Source organism: Neodiprion lecontei, chromosome 5 (genome assembly GCF_021901455.1).
Source record: "Neodiprion lecontei isolate iyNeoLeco1 chromosome 5, iyNeoLeco1.1, whole genome shotgun sequence".
NCBI classification, from domain to species: domain Eukaryota; kingdom Metazoa; phylum Arthropoda; class Insecta; order Hymenoptera; family Diprionidae; genus Neodiprion; species Neodiprion lecontei.
In genome coordinates, this window is record NC_060264.1 from 7,138,757 (window position 1) to 7,155,108 (window position 16,352).

General features: G+C 36.9%; 1 protein-coding gene across 1 annotated transcript; it reads left to right on the top strand.

The window, feature by feature from the left end:
* The first annotated feature begins 76 nt into the window (after nucleotides 1-76).
* Nucleotides 77-13,017, top strand: LOC107225900 (poly(A)-specific ribonuclease PARN). The gene is made up of 12 exons (XM_015666517.2): nucleotides 77-261; nucleotides 830-1,043; nucleotides 1,183-1,458; nucleotides 1,546-1,828; nucleotides 1,956-2,077; nucleotides 2,150-2,376; nucleotides 2,528-2,597; nucleotides 2,702-2,757; nucleotides 2,835-2,921; nucleotides 3,035-3,239; nucleotides 11,844-11,938; nucleotides 12,308-13,017. Exons 1-12 carry the CDS (start codon nucleotides 243-245, stop codon nucleotides 13,015-13,017), a joined length of 2,364 nt encoding a protein of 787 aa, XP_015522003.2. The 5' UTR covers nucleotides 77-242.
* Nucleotides 13,018-16,352: the final 3,335 nt, after the last annotated feature.

Here is a 16,352-nt window from a genome sequence, read left to right on the forward strand (position 1 = left end):
TTGCTGACACAGGCATCTGTGTGCCAGTTTCTCCCACGCTTACTACCAGAGTCAAATGAAGGCTAAGATTTCCACAGCGTGTAGGTGGTGTTTTCGTCTGTCGGATAAATGTGTGGTGGCCGACATTCCATGCTGCCGTTTTCTGCTGATCACTGACTGTGTGGGTTTGTAGGTGTCCCCACCGAGGCAACCGTAATCCGTATAACTGAGTACATAAACAACCGTAGCGAATAATACATAGGATGGAGGTAACACGCGCAAGTGAGTACTTATCACGTTAATAATGATTAACTGACCTCTACGCGGTTGGCAGAGTAATCGTATTCTCAGTACGAAAATTATTGACGGTGAATTTTTCCTAGTGTAAAATTACGCATTGCATAAATCGCACGGCGATATCATGGTCGGATTTTAGGTTATAAACTAGGGCACATGTCAAAATAAATAGTGTCAACAAAATAACTTGGGACGCCTACTGTTCGTGCAAATCACAAATTCATGAATGAAAGTTGAATTTCTCTCGAGAACCGTAACAATGATGGTACGATCATTACTGCGAGACCGTTTAATAACAGCTATTCCTATTTATATTTTTTTAGGTCAACCTACATGTAACGTGTATAATTTATGAGTATGTACTGTTATTTTCACTAGATTATAACCACTTGATTCAGTTCCTCGTTTGCCGATTCAATTTACCAATGAAAGTATCTCCGTTGAAGTTGTATTGTTGAGACTGAATTGATGTATTATATGTTCTCTGTGAATGTAATTTAGCCCGAAATTTTTGTTGAACAAATTACTTATATTTCTTTTGTTTATTCATCAGATTTTCAGAATGTTCTTGATGATTTGGACAGCGTTATTGAAAATGCATCCTTCTTAGCTATCGATGGAGAGTTTACAGGATTAAATTCTGGACCTGATACCAGCGCCTTTGACACACCTGCTCAGTACTATGCCAAGCTTAGATCAGGATCGATGGACTTTTTGCTAGTACAATTTGGATTGTCCATTTTTACTTATGACGCAGATAAAAAGAAGTATGTTTCAATATTTTATAAGGCATTTGATTATTGTTTTTATCTTATACATGACTATTATACATTGATAATGATTGTGTGCATTTGAAGAGCATCAAATTCAGCACTGATTACTAATTTTCATTATTTTTTGTCATAGATACATTCAGCAATCGTACAATTTTTATGTATTTCCAAGACCTTTGAATCGTGCAGCTCCTGACTGTCGATTCATGTGCCAGGCATCTTCTATGTCGTTTCTTGCTGATCGAGGATTTGATTTCAACAAACTGTTCAATAAGGGTATACCTTATTTGACTAGCGCCGAGGAAGATAAACTTGGTAAAAAACTTGAAGAGAGGCAAAAAGCCAGGGACGATGGTCTTGAATTGATTCCCATCCCAGATGATGACAGGCCGCAAATTGAGGAAATATGGTAATTTATAGTACTGCAATTGTAATGATATTTTTATTTGAATATTGAAATTTCGACTCTTTCTTAATTCATTCCTTCGACTTACAGCACCCGAATCAATGATTTTTACAACTCAGAGGCAGAAGAGTTGACAATTGATAGGTGCAACGCATTCATCAGGAGGATTATACATCAGGAAGCAAGAATGCGATGGCCAAACAAGCTCAGGTTAGAGGGCAAAACAGATAGTAGTGGACAATGGTTGGTTGTGCAAAAAATGGGAAGTAAAGAAGAGGAAGAAAAGAAGGAGGTGGAACGGAAAGAGAAGGAACAAAATGATATCAAACAAGCAGTGGGCTTGAGTGCTTTGTTGAGAAAAATTTCCGATTCTGTAAGTTCAAAAAGTATATACATAAAATTAAAATATTCTCTCATTTCTTGTACATGTTTGAAAAACCGTATTGTTGTACAAACAGTGCATAAAACTTAACTTACTTGACCGTTTGACTTTTTTATAGGGGAAACTGATTGTTGGTCACAATATGTTGCTAGATCTCTGCCACATAGTCCATCAGTTTTTCTCAACCCTTCCAGAAAGTTATCATGAATTCAAATCGCTTGTTCACTGCCTGTTTCCAAAGTGAGTAAAGTCTGTTATATAATTATGTCAAGCTCGAGATGCAAATTTTACAACATGCACTTTTGCTCGCAGGTTATTGGACACTAAAATAATGTGTCAGTCATCACAATTCAAAGAAAGCATTCCATGTTCGGTATTGAACGCTTTACACGAAACTGTGAGCAAATCGCCCTACTGTATACCAGAAGTGGATGTCGTTCCAGATCGCAGTTACACCTCTTCAGTCGAGAAGTATCACGAAGCTGGCTACGATGCTTATATAACTGGATTGTGCTTTATTTCGCTGTCCAATTACCTAGGTAAAATGTAGTCAAGCGTTTTTTTCACTTCTTATCATACTAGTATCAGCAAACCATTCATTTTTCGAATAGTCTGTGAAATTGATTATGTTTCTTCAGCAAAATGGTAATATACAGTCACCTTATCGATCCATTTTCATCTGTTTCGTAGGCACGTTACAGACTCCCGAGATTTCCGTTGTGCTGCCGGACTCGCCTCTGTTGAATCCGTTCATAAACAAGTAAGTATTTGATGTATTTAATGATATTTTGGCTATGATTAAGGTCAAGGGTTAAATATCAAGGTCTAAACGTGTTTTTTTTTTTTTTTTTTTTTTAATTTCAGGCTGCTCATAACAAGGTTAAAGGATTTCCCTTATATAGACTTGACTGGAAAAGATCGTAAGTATTTTTAACCCTAACGTCCTACTTGGATCGTAATTCTTGCGTTTTGTTCACAACTTTGATAAAATTTACAGCCAATCCACGGAGAGACCATGTTTTCCATATTACTTTCCCAAAAGAATGGAAACTCAGCGACATCTCTCAGCTGTTTAGCCCTTTCGGTGAGTAGAGTTTGAAATCTTTATAATATTCATCTACGAAAACGATGGTATATTGTATTTTGAAATTGATTGTTTTTATTAAGTGTTAATTGACAAAATTCGGATGATTTCAGGTGGCATCTACGTGTCTTGGTTGACAGACACAACGGCCTACGTTGGTTTAAATCGACGAGATCAGTCCAGCGCGGTGAATAAACACAATTTCGCGAATCAAAATATACGGCTGCAAAAATACGCGGAGCATCAGGCTTTGATTGAAGGTAAAAACCATAGCCCCGCCCACCAAGGTGACCGAAAACGGAAGCTCTCGTCGTCTGAGTGAGTAACTAATTGTGAAAAAACATAATAAGTTGCAATCCTTTTATTTTCGATGCTAGGCCGATGAGCTCCTTGTCGTAGTTTTCTACATGAATTTTTTGCTTTGGTAAGCTCAAGTTTGTCCTGAAGTAAGGCTCAGATTCAAATCAGGCCATTTAGTTTATTCGATTGTTATTGATTTATAAATAGTCAACGCGCACGAAATATTTCGCACGGTAGCGAATGCTTCGCAATTTTAAAGGGGCTATTATTCATACTATTATATAACCCGTAAATCGTCTTTCAAGCATAATTATGACTATAAAAGGATACAAAACGCAACAATAATGGCATATTATTCGGCAAATTTACGACTTGGAAAACAATTGTGTCAGATTGGTACTCCAAACATAATAAATTTATGAAAACAATATGGATTGTTACATATTATAGCAATTTGGAATTCTGTCTCGGGAGCGAAAAGACTTTTAACTCATCTTTCCTCCTATCAGATTTTCATAACTCCAATTTTAGGGATTATTTTTAAAAACTCGATGATTTACTGAACTTGAACAGTCTGGCACTGCAATGATGAAAACACAAAAAATCTTCCCTGATCGGGAAAATCAGAAGCGATTCTTAGATTTTTTAACTTTCTCTTCTCCTTTTCCTACAATTTTACTAATTTCTCGATTTATCGTTAATTCAGGGTTTACACAGATAGGGAAAACTGGGCAAACTCAGGGAATTTTTTACAGCAGGGAAAAGACAGGGAAGTTCGAAAATAAGACTGGAATTTTGAGTCTGTCGAAGAAATAAACTCGTTCTTGTGCAAATTACTATTGATCTTAAGGCGAAGCAAAAATGCAGTCGAAATTATGTTTCGTTGAACCACTTCATACATTCTATCTATATTGCTTAATAGCAAACCTTGTTTCGTTTTTTTTCATGTTGAAAATCGCATTCTGTTGTTTGTAAATAGATAGTTAGTACGATAGTTAGTAGGTAATATTGAAGGTATTAGTATTAATGTTAAAAAAAATTATCATTAATCAGCGGCATATTTCTTGAAAGTTTACTGGAAAAATGGTATCTTCATGATGAATTTCTGGAAAAGTCAGGGAATTTCAGATTCCACAAAGCGGTATGTTTTTTGTATTTAGTTTTTTTCTTCTAAATTCTGATGTACGGAGTGTTTGCTCATGAAGTAAATTCATTTCTGTAATGTAACTTTTACTGTTTTAAAATTTGAAATTATTGCTCGCTGTACTGCGTTTGCTAAAATTTGTGATCCGCTTTATGCGCTTGGTATTTACGAAAGTGCACTGTAATATAACTCCTCTTTCGTCGGTTTGAATATACACAAGTTGAGCAACGATGGAATTTCTCACCCTCTCAAGTACGCTGGGCATGTATATGTAGAAGCATTCAAAGCCGCATACAAGTTTCGTTGGGATTCGTGTAACGTTAAATTGTTGGTACATACAGGTATAGTTGAGGAGGTGTGCAGCTGCCGCGCGCGAAAACATAGACCAAATACAGAATCGAATAAACATGACAGCCTATAGTCGAGGCTGCAGTTCAGCAGTGAAACTCGGTTTGCCTACGTACCACACCTACCTGTGTTACCTGTGGCATGTGTGTGCCGGGGTGTAGGTACATTTGGCCGCACTGATTCTGAGACGGTTAATGTTTTTTCGTCGCGCTGTTACGTTGGCAATGCAGAATCAGCCCGCAGCGCCACCGTTGGCCGGGTACGAAACAGGCTCAATCTTTGTAAACACAACATGATCCGTGACCGTCGAATCTAACCCAAAAATACAAAATGGGTATGGAGGATATGGATTTTCAAATGAAAAAGCGCTCATAAGCAATAAGGGAAAGACTCTGATTGGCGCTTTGTGGAACTTTCGCTGCAGCAACGCCATCTTTATTTCCCTCTACTTTACGGACACTTTCTATACACGGAGATAGTCCACCTTGCTATATAATAGGTCCATGACCTCTACCCTCCATAGTCATGGGTTATATTACGTTTACAAAGATGCGGCCTGTTTCGTGGTCGGCCGGCGGTGGCGCTGCGGGCGGTTTTTGAATAATCGGTATTCCCAACGGAACAGAATCATCGAAAAAATTAACTGCTTCAGAATCACGGCAGCCAAGTGTACGTATTCCGCGTGCGAAACTGAAGTTTGCAATCTGTTTCTGCGGAGAACGGACTACTCAAAGAATCCCTCGGTAAGAAGAACCCCGGTTAACGTCAAGTGGTAGGATAAGTTATATGGCATCCTGATAATTTGCATAGAACTTTGTTTCGCTCTAACGTTTGATTCATGGCAGTTGTATTTTCTCGGTATCACCTTGCCCACTTCTCGCGCCCTTCTTGCAGAATCATCCACGCTTCGAAAACTCCCGGAAACAAACCCAAATCAATCATCAAACTCTTTTCAAAGCTATTTCTTTCCAAAACAATTAACGGCGAATTTTGAGGTTATTTTTTCCCACTCTCAAATATGTCCGTAAATCATCACGCAATTTTGAAAAAGTTAAAGAAATGAAACCGCGGAGGGCTAAAAAGAAGTTGTACCGTGTGCCGTCTTCTTATTAGATTAATAAGCGTTATTATCTCGGTTCGATTTTCTCAAATTACTGATCACCGCTCGTACAAGCGGGTATGTGCAGTTTATAATAATTGTCATAATTCTTATGCCACTCGCGTGTGGCAATATTTTCTTGACGCCTGTCTGAATGACTGGATCTGTCGGCACCTGGAGCAAATTCAAACGTCCTTTTATAGTAACGGGTTTGAGTTGCGTTCGATACTTTTCATTGGTAAAAATAGTACGGAAGAATGACGATAATTGATTGCGGGTGTATAAGAAATTCGAAAAATGAGACATTGACTTTAACGGATCAAGCTCACTTATGATTTTTCGTTAACTTTTCGTTGACACGTTTTTTAAATAATTTTTTTCCATCCCTTTACTTCTTTCCATGCCTCGAATCAAGGTTTCAACGATTTTTCATCGATCTATTTTCGTAAAACTTCTCTGCTGATAAACTATACGTTATATATATACATATACAGACTCCTTTTCGCTCCGATTTGATCCTTCGTTCAGATATTTTCCTGCGCTGTGGAGTAAGACGAGTTTTAAAAATAACGACATATACCGAGCATGGCAATATTCAGATGGCAGAGATGCGAAGGTATGATTTCTGCCCGCCGTCCCGGGCGCTTATACATATATCGAACGGAGGCGCACTCCACTTATCGCTATCCTTTCCTTATTAAACCAATTAATACACCGACAGCGCGACGCGGCAATACTTGTATATTATATCTCAATATATATGTATACACATATACTTGCCCTCGGGCCGTTCGGTTTTCTGCTCTGTATCCCTTTTTCCTATCCTTTATTCAACGTATCGATCTGACGCTGGCTTTGATTACAAGGGAACTGACATACCGATCAGTCAGCTTTGACAAATCGGAGAAAATACAAGTGGCAAATCCGAACACGTTCGTTCGGTATAATCATTGCGGATTTTTTGCGGCGAAGAAGACGATAAAGGGGGGGAGGCGACCCAGGAAGTATAATATAATAATCACTGTCACGTTGCTTGTAGATATATAGGTATAACTTCTTTTAAATCAATCGATCGGTTATCAATTAACTTACCAATTCGATCGTGCATGAAAAAGTATAAATTAAGTGGTATATACCTTTATTGTAAAGCTTTAATAACGCGTGTCTATAAACAATGTCCCGGAATGATAATCTCCTGCTCAAATCTCCCGGAACAAATCCCCAGAGGCCAAAAAGATACGCGACCTCGAAGAAAAGTATTGGTGATACATTGCGTACGTTTGTATCTTATACATGTTTATATATATAACGCGATGCTGCATTGCACTGCATGCAGACTGCAGACTGCACATCGCGTTCTACTGCAGGTATTAATGAGCCGCCTACGCTCGCTACCAATTACTATGCTTGTAACTCGTAACTCCTTCGACTGGTAACTGTAACTGCTAATCTCTCTCATTGTTTTCCATATACACGCGGCATTTTTTATACACCGGACTAATCCCTCAGCCCTTAAGGCGGTCTTATTATTATACACCAATCGAATAAAACAAATATGCAAATTGTGTTTTACAGCGGGTGTCTAACAGTCGGGTTTATTTTTATTTATTGATATTTTTTTTGTTTTTTTCCTTCTCTTTTCTTTCAATCTCTTCTCGACGCGCACGTTTGCCGATGGAGAATGCAAAGCAGTCCTGCAGTGGGTGCAGAATATACGTACCTCGGTTTATATTACATACATATATACCACATATATATGTGTGTGTGTGTGTGTGTGTGTGTGTGTGTGTGTGTGTAAAAGTCTGTACCTCACCTGCAGCTTGAAATGAAAAATACGAAGCGTGTAGAACTCATTACCGGCCTCCGGAGTACCGGAGGGCGTAGTCTCGATGGTGCCGGAGCTCCCAGAGCGGATATGAAACAGATGCTGTACATGATAGAAACGGGAGGAAACTAGGGAACGCGTATTATGTATGGAAATCGCGAAGCTTGCTAGTTCGCATCCTCATATGCCACGCATCTTACATCTTGCATGTTTTTGCCGGGAAGACGCCTCTCGGAGATTCTACGCATTGCCTGCAGCTCGGCTCTTTCGTATTCACAACGCTCGCAGCTCTTGTCTAATCTTATCTTTTCCGATCTTCGCGTTACGGTCGCGCGATTATCGCCGTAATACTCTTTACCTCCCTGAAGCTAATTTCTCTGACATTGTTTAATATCCGACCAATATTATCGTTGTGTGAGTAATTGTAAAATTTACGAAAGTTTTATAATTTATCTGATATGTATGCTAGTCGGGTAGAATTGATTTTTTTTTTATCAAGTTTTTAGCGTTCAAGAAATTGCCTGTGTTTTCTTATTCATGGATGTCAGTGATCAATTGTTTTGTCCGACGATATTGCGAGAACGAGTTACCGGATTTCAATGATTTTCGTTTCAATCGACGCGGCTTTTCCAAACTTTGAACTTATTCAGTGCTTTTTGAATTATTTGAATAACGAAATTCCAAAAAATGAAATGAAAATTATGATGTCTTGAGAATGGCTGATTGGATTTGAATGGAAATTGGTACCGTGAGGTTTTTTGAGCGGCTAATCACGAATCTGAGATCGGATTCACATGATCCAAAATGGCGAATCCCGTTATTAGGAATTCGAGGTTTCGGATTGGAGGAAAATTCCTTACAGTTATTCTGAATAAAAAAGTTATATCTTAAAAACGAGTGCAATCCATTCACGTGCTTCAAATTTGCAGAGATTATTCTTGAATAGTTGATTCTATTTGCCACAATCCCACTTATTTTTATTCATCAATTTCGGTTGTTGAATAAAAAAACGTTGTTAATTTTCCTTGAAAAATCAAATTTCAATTCCAAACAGTGATCTGGTTTGTCGTACGTTGTTAAAAAAAAAACAAAAAATTTAATCGTGGTGAAAAGGATAAACTATCTACAAATGCTGTCTCGGGTCTCCAAATTTAAAGCAAATCGTTTGAAACACTTAATGAATTCCAATTAAAATGAAATCTGAATGAAGCGCGATCTGCATACTTTCGAGAAAAAAAAATAAAAATCGTGATCGAATTGAACAATTTCATGTCGAGATATAAATGCCGGAATTTCAGCTACTTTTCCATCCGTTCATACTTTTATACATGACAATGTATCACCCTGAATTCGTTTCTGCCAATATAGATACCGTATCGTATAGATGAAAATTCACTTTTTGTAATAATAAACTAGGTGCAAGTGATCTCCAAAATTTCAAGCTCAAACGACGACCCTATAATAAATTAACTCAAAGACCGCACACCGACAAGTTTCCTCGTCGCGAGCCAATGAGAAAAAGAATCGACTAGATCGAAAAAAGCCTATTGCCTCACCCTACGGCTACACTGACTGAGAAAATGAGACGAAAAAGTTTTAAGAACAGACCATAATAAACGTGTAACAAAAATCACAATCTCTATACTTGTATTACACAGCTCTTTATATTCTTTCGCCTGGTCGCTCAGCATCGCTAAACTTTTTGCACGCACACGGCTGTGAGCACGTTACGTATGTATGCAATGCATGTGCATGTGCGTACACGTGTACACGTACCTACCTACGTATAGAGTAACGAAGCGATGCCAAGTAGATTTAGATTGCGGATATTAGTGTATAAGTAACCACGGCAAATATCCCGGGCCGTGCGTGCGTGCATGCATGCATGCATGCATGCATGCATACGGAAAGTGCATCGTACGGTGTGCACGGTGATACGCCTTTAGGCATATGGCGTAGTATTGCGGAGAACAAGAAACTCGAGATCGCAACTCACCGCCGGCGTATAAATGCAACGCGTTAGCAGACCAGTATCGAGATGCTGCGGGGAGGTGAAAAACGATTTACATATTACCAATACCAGACTCCACGCGTAGCTACACCTGGCTATCTGTACTTTACGATTATAAATTACATCCCGGGGTAACTAATTTTTCGAAAAACTGAGGCGTTTGGAGTTCCCTTGCTCGCTCGCTTGCTTGCAGCAACTCGGACGTCCGAGTATTTACTACTTGCTTCCCGACTTTGCCGGTCTCTCATCGTCGGCGAACCCGCAATTCTCTGCGGATATGCTGTAGACGAGGAAAACGCCGATATTCGAAAAACATTAAGGATCACTTGCGCAGTGAACGAGTAAAATGAATTACGTGACGTGATGTTCGAGAGAAGAGAAATAATTCCTCATTGTTATATGATTGATTTGAGAAAACGAGCGGCTTTGGGCTGGCCGTCAGAAAAAATATTAATATCCAATTCTGAATTCGAGCAAAAAATTCCGCTTCGTGGTTAACGATTTAAAAGCTTTCAGGTATCGTATTACATGAAAATGTTGAATTTTTTTTTAATTTTAAACCACTGTAATGGATACAACGTTACAAATTTTGGAAATCTGACCTTGGATTCGTTATCGGTGATCCAAAAAACCCCCACCTACTAATTTCTACCGGCAGCCGAATATTTTTAGATTTTCTTTCATCGTATTAGATTCGCCATTTTGGATTTCGTAAATCTGACCTCAGATTCGTGATTAGCATCCCAACAAACCTTCGCGTACCAATTTACGTCCAAATTCATTCATCCATTCTCAAGATTTCATCATTTTTATTTTATATCTTGGGAATCTTGTTATTCAAATAATTGAAAAAGTACTCTACCGATCAAAGCCAAAATCTAACAAGTTCTAACAATGTTTAAAAAAGCCGCGTCGATTGAGACCAAAATCATTGAGATCCGATAACTCGTTATCGAGACATCGTCATACACACACACACACGCACACAGAATGGTTTCAATTTGAAAACGAATGGCGGTGATTCTCTAAACTTTAAAACGTGAAAATTTAGTAAAAACTCGACTTTTCATTTTTGGAGTGATTACAATAACTTCCTTTTTTCTCTGCAAACAGAGAAACGGGCAGTTGGAAAAATTGCTAATTCAATAAAAATAAAATGAACAACATCTCGACTAGTTTTCCGAACTCTCGAATCGAACGAATCGAGTTTAACGAATGCACGACGTACCGTAAACCGACAGGGAATGGGCAACGGCGTGTAATCCGTAACTTTGTACATATTTTCTAAGGGTACTGTAGTTGTTCAGTTTGTTGAATTATTAACTCCGATATTATTCCTTGTCCTATAGCTGTTGAGATTTATTCGGAGCACGGGTTGACGGTTTCCTAGATGTTGCATCGTCCCGCGGTGCGCTTATGAATATGCAAAATATGATACAAGCATCGCTATATATACACCTAATACGTGTGTACACATGTATGTATATATATATGTTGCTGAGGTACTCGCAGCCTGCAGCACGGAAACATAGTTAATATGAGTAATCGTTACACGAAGGTCCGCGCACTTCGGTAGGAAATTCAATTTTAACTTTGGTGAAAAATGCTCGACACGCTTAAGGAGAACCATTAGCCTTGCAACTCCTTTGAATATCTTTCAACCGGCTCAAGGATCACCCAGACTGATCCGTTGCGATAAAATGTATTACAGTCACTAAGTTTTACCCTTTTCCAATCCTCGTTTATCTGTAACAACATCTGAAAAGTATGCAGATGCAGATATTTATCGAATATATTTTTACCACCGAGTGGTTTTTACGCAATTTCACCATTGTGTAAATTCGTTTTTTCTAATTTGCGATTCATTTTATGTATGGTTTATGAATACTTTTTCCGTGTGACAATGGGGTGAAATTTTGAAGATGAAAAAAATATTTTTATTTTTACCATTTTTGAACCGAATCAGCGCTGCATATTGTACATGCAAAATTGAAGCACAATTCACAATTCGCAATATATAGATGGGATAAATTGATTGAAAACGGGTTTTCTGGATAAAATGACGGTGCAACTATGATTGGAAATGTTATGAAAAACAAATATTCAAATCACATCAACTTCATTCTTTCTTAAATTCATTTATCTTAAATTTTTCCGATCCAATGTCTGTACTAATTGCGATTCTACCGTTTCAGTAATATTACGGCTATGGAGAATACTGGCAGGAAACCGGAAGTGAACGGCGAACAGGGTCAGACCGTCGACAACGAGGGTTGGGAAACAGCTTCAGGTAATAAAATAATAAACGTACGATCTACGATATCTGAGAAGAATCGTTTTGAACCTGTGAAATCAGGTGCGAATCATTACGCAGCAGCGTTATCGTCAAAAAGTGGCGTAGAATTGGAAATGAAAAAGAGTTGTGAAACGTTGGATAAGCTGAAGAATAACTTGACGACGTCGGAGGGTAAGACGAAGGTGGCCAAAGGAGATCGGGGAAAAACGGTGCGGAAAGTACGGTTAAAGAACGCTTTAAGTTTGCCAAACGATTTCCAAAATTTCAAAACACCATCGAAGAAGAACGTCCCGAAATACACGATACTTCGACGCAGTCCCGGTGAAATTATCGACGTGAAAAATGTCATCCATTTGTTTGCAGACTCGCCGAAGATGTTAAACGAGGATAAAAACGATCGGAAAGATGAGGAGGAGGAGGAGGAGGGGGAGGAGGGGGAGGAGGAGGAGACGGAGGTGAGAAAATCTAATACCGATGCAATCGGCGACGCGGAGAATTCCGCGAGCTTTCTCAAACTTCCGAAATCTGAAGTTGCGAAAAAGCATAGCTTGGCGAGGGCCAAGTCGAATCCGATATGCTGTAGCTACGAGGCGAAGAGTTTACTTGAGGAGAAATTTGACCGTTCGAATAATTCGTGGATAGTGGCGGGGAAGAGGTTTGTTAAATCGCCCGGATCGACTCCGTCGGCAAGTCCGAAGGCGAAGAGATCGCCGAGCAAGAAACAGCACGCCAGGCAGAAACCTTGCTGCGGTGAATTGTCATCTAGTTCAAATTTGACGGGGGCGGAAAAAGTTGAAAAGTTCGATAAAGATTCGGTTAACGACGATAGGAATAATTTGGATAAAATTTCCAACGACGCGCAAACGGATAACAATCAAAATTTCAGACGGAGAGATCGCAACGCCGTGTCAAACTCGGAATGCGATAAGGTCGAGTTGAAAAAACCGTCGATAAAATTATTAAGAAGCGGCCGCAAACGGTCCGAAAATATAACATCGACCAGAAGTATGCTTATTCGAATCGCCCAGATAGTCTTCGTCCTCCTTCTCATCTACGTTGTTATTAAATTCTGAAAACGAACGTACCTTTTAATATCGCCTGCGTTCACGTATTTAGTTATGCAATACGTACGCACTGGATAAAAAAAGTGTTCATGGTTGAGGTATCGTTAGTTTATCTCGTTGTCGATTAACTAACAGACGCGATACACGGACATTTTTGTTTTTCTAATTTCTTTATTTTATTTTTTTTCTCTTTTAATTTTATTATTCCTCAAATTTTTGAATACTTTTAGCTATACATTTATATGACACACAGACACACACACACATATATATTACGATAAACTCGACGACAAGTTTGATAAGGTATATAATTCGTTGATAATATTTTTTAGTGTGCTGTTTTTTTTTTCAACGGTTCTTCCATTCTTCCTCTAATTAATGTAGAAAATAACTTGTTTTTTTAATACATCGAACATTATTATACTATGTACACGTCGTGTAAAATAACTTATACATACATACATGTATACTCGATGTTTATTTAACATCATTTTTAAGATTGGATTTACATACCTATACGCACACAGTACACGACGACGAACGTCATTGTACGGTCAAGGATTTATTTATTTATTTTTTTTCCCAGTAAATACAAAATATGTAACGCGTACATATTATAGTGTAAAATCATCGCGAAAAATTGCACAAGATATTTATACGCGTGTGTATAAGATTGTAAGCTTACATATGACGTACAAGTGTTAAATCTGAAGCGATAATTATTTATTTCGAACTGTTCGAAAGACTGTTTCTTTCTTCTTTTTTAATATGATTAAGTTTTTTTTTTCGTGTTTTTTTTTTTCAAATTCTTACAAAATTGAAACGAGGTGATGTACGTATATGTATACTAGAGTGTTTCAAAAAAACCGACTATTTTTGTTTTTTTCGAAGAACATTGAAAAATCTTCCGAGTGTCCCTCAAAAATGACCTCGGTAAAATATGAGCTCTTAATATTTATAAATTTATAAATGCTACAAAACTGACTCATATCGTTGATTAATGAAATTTATTAATTAACGTTTCATTGGAAGTCTATATTTTTAATTTTAAAATCAATAATATTGTGTATTTAAGTGATATGAGTCAGTTTTGTAGCATTTATAAATAATTAACATCATTATTTCAAACGGTTCGATGTTTGAGGCCTGATAACTCCGAAACGACTTACCTTACGCAAATCTTTATTCAGACCTTTTTTGTAGAGCGTAAAATTTCCTACAAGAATATATTTTGTTTATGTTCTTCACACTGATTCGTTTTCGAGCAAAAAAATTCTAAATTTTCAAAATTTTTTTTCCCATGTTATTTAAATGGGAAATAGAAAATTGAGAATCGCCACCTCTAAATATCAATATTAAGATCTCATATTTTACCAAGGTCATTTTTGAGGGACACTCGGAAGATTTTTCAATGTTCTTCGAAAAAAAGAAAAAAAAATAGTCGGTTTATTTGAAACACTCTAATGTATACAATTGATAGACTTTTAAGCTCTATCGTAGCACATTCCGTATATAGATGCGATATTCGAATGGATAATTTTTGGGAGAAGAAAAGGAATGTATATTTGATTATCTATCTTATATGCATTGTAGTGATACCACTTGGGAATAACGCGTTTGTTCATTGATATTAATTTTGTTATTTTCAATTAAATGCATCTTTTGAACACGGCCTGTTTAGATTTTATGCTCCATACGTATAGATATGTATGTATGTATGTATGATCAGAGACTACGATGCAATATTGTAGAATATCTCTTTGATGATATTTCAGAATCCAAGGCAAAGGAATATCAGTTTTGTTTTAAAATTACTTTTTACTCTTCATTACTTATTTATTTATTTATTTTTTAATTCCTAATTCTGAATTTTTATGCGATTGCAAAAGTTTAAGGGTTTCAAAGGTTTAGTCCATAGAAATTGTAAATCAGCAAAAGAGTGCTTAAAGATGTACAAATTTTTATTTTTCATTTAGCTTCGCCCTATCAATAATTGTTGATGCTCACTTTTCAGGTTGTTGAATGTAAGGTTGTTGAATTTTTATTTAAAAAATCCTGAACAAGAGCAACGAAATTTACTTCTTGTTACTACTTTTTCCTAAACTTAATTGTAATACTCCGTTATTCATGTAACATGATATGTATGTGATTTTTTTTTTTTTTATCTCACCCATTTCTACGCATTGCCTCAACAATAAACTGGCCTTTCTACACGCCTGAAAATTATTCTCGGCCACCGAAACAAACATGTAATGGAAAAAATTTCATACACATTTGTCGAACGAACGAACAAGTAAAATCCAAAATAAAGAGACTGTATTTTTAGGCCAAAAGTATATTGCAGAAAAGATCTGATTAGATTATATTTAATAATCGATTGAAAACTATTAACGATTTAAGTTAATCGGCATAAATTTTTGTTATAAATTTTTAAGGATAAATTATATGTGATATCACGGATAGATCTGACTACGTAAGATAATTTGAGGGTATAAATCGACATGGCATACGAAAAAAAAAAAAAATTATTTGCAAGGGTTTGTGTTAAAAAGAATAATATTTATTTTATTGTAAGAGATACGAGCGAGAAAGGGTGGTGATTGTATACATTACGTGATTAACTTAGTAATGATTATATACATTTATTTATAACGCATATATATATATATACATATATATATACACACACACGTATTATATTATATTATATTATACATACATTTTTTTGGCATAAACACACGCGCATATTTATTTAAAAACCTTTTGAAACACTTAAAAAACAAGTATAATATACCTACGAATTTGGAAAAAAAAATATTGTACATATTATAAAAATCCACGTTAATATTATGCATTCATCGAAATCAATTTTTCAAATCGGCAACTAATAAATTTTACGGGTTATGACGTTGCGCATAAACCAATATCTCCTTATTTGCGTAGGTAAACGACGCCGGAACCGGAAGGGGGCTTCAAATTCAGCTGGAAATTCAGGCTCATCCGGAGACATCCGCAAAAAACCATTCGCGGAATTGGAGAGATGGGGGTAGATGAAATTCTGTACAACTTGTCGTGTACGTCAATCGCTTTCGGATCTGCAAGTAGTCTCCATGATTTGTCTGTATTTAGTTCAATTTTTATTTTTTTTATTTTTCATTTTCGACTATGGTGTAAAGTGGAGATCACCTACAGGCACATACGCCTCAACGTTTTGAAAATACATTTCATTCTACTGTAAATTCCATACGATTAAACCTTAAACGATGTACAAAAAAGGGAAAGACAGGAGCATGGAATAAATCATGAATATCGGTAATAATGCTTGGCCGTTTTTTAATAGTATA

Coding starts and splice junctions, on each gene's coding strand:
- LOC107225900 (XM_015666517.2), top strand. Junction 3,240..11,843: donor CGGAAGCTCTCGTCGTCTGA/GTGAGTAACTAA, acceptor CTACCGTTTCAG/TAATATTACGGCTATGGAGA. Junction 11,939..12,307: donor GGGTTGGGAAACAGCTTCAG/GTAATAAAATAA, acceptor ATTTGTTTGCAG/ACTCGCCGAAGATGTTAAAC.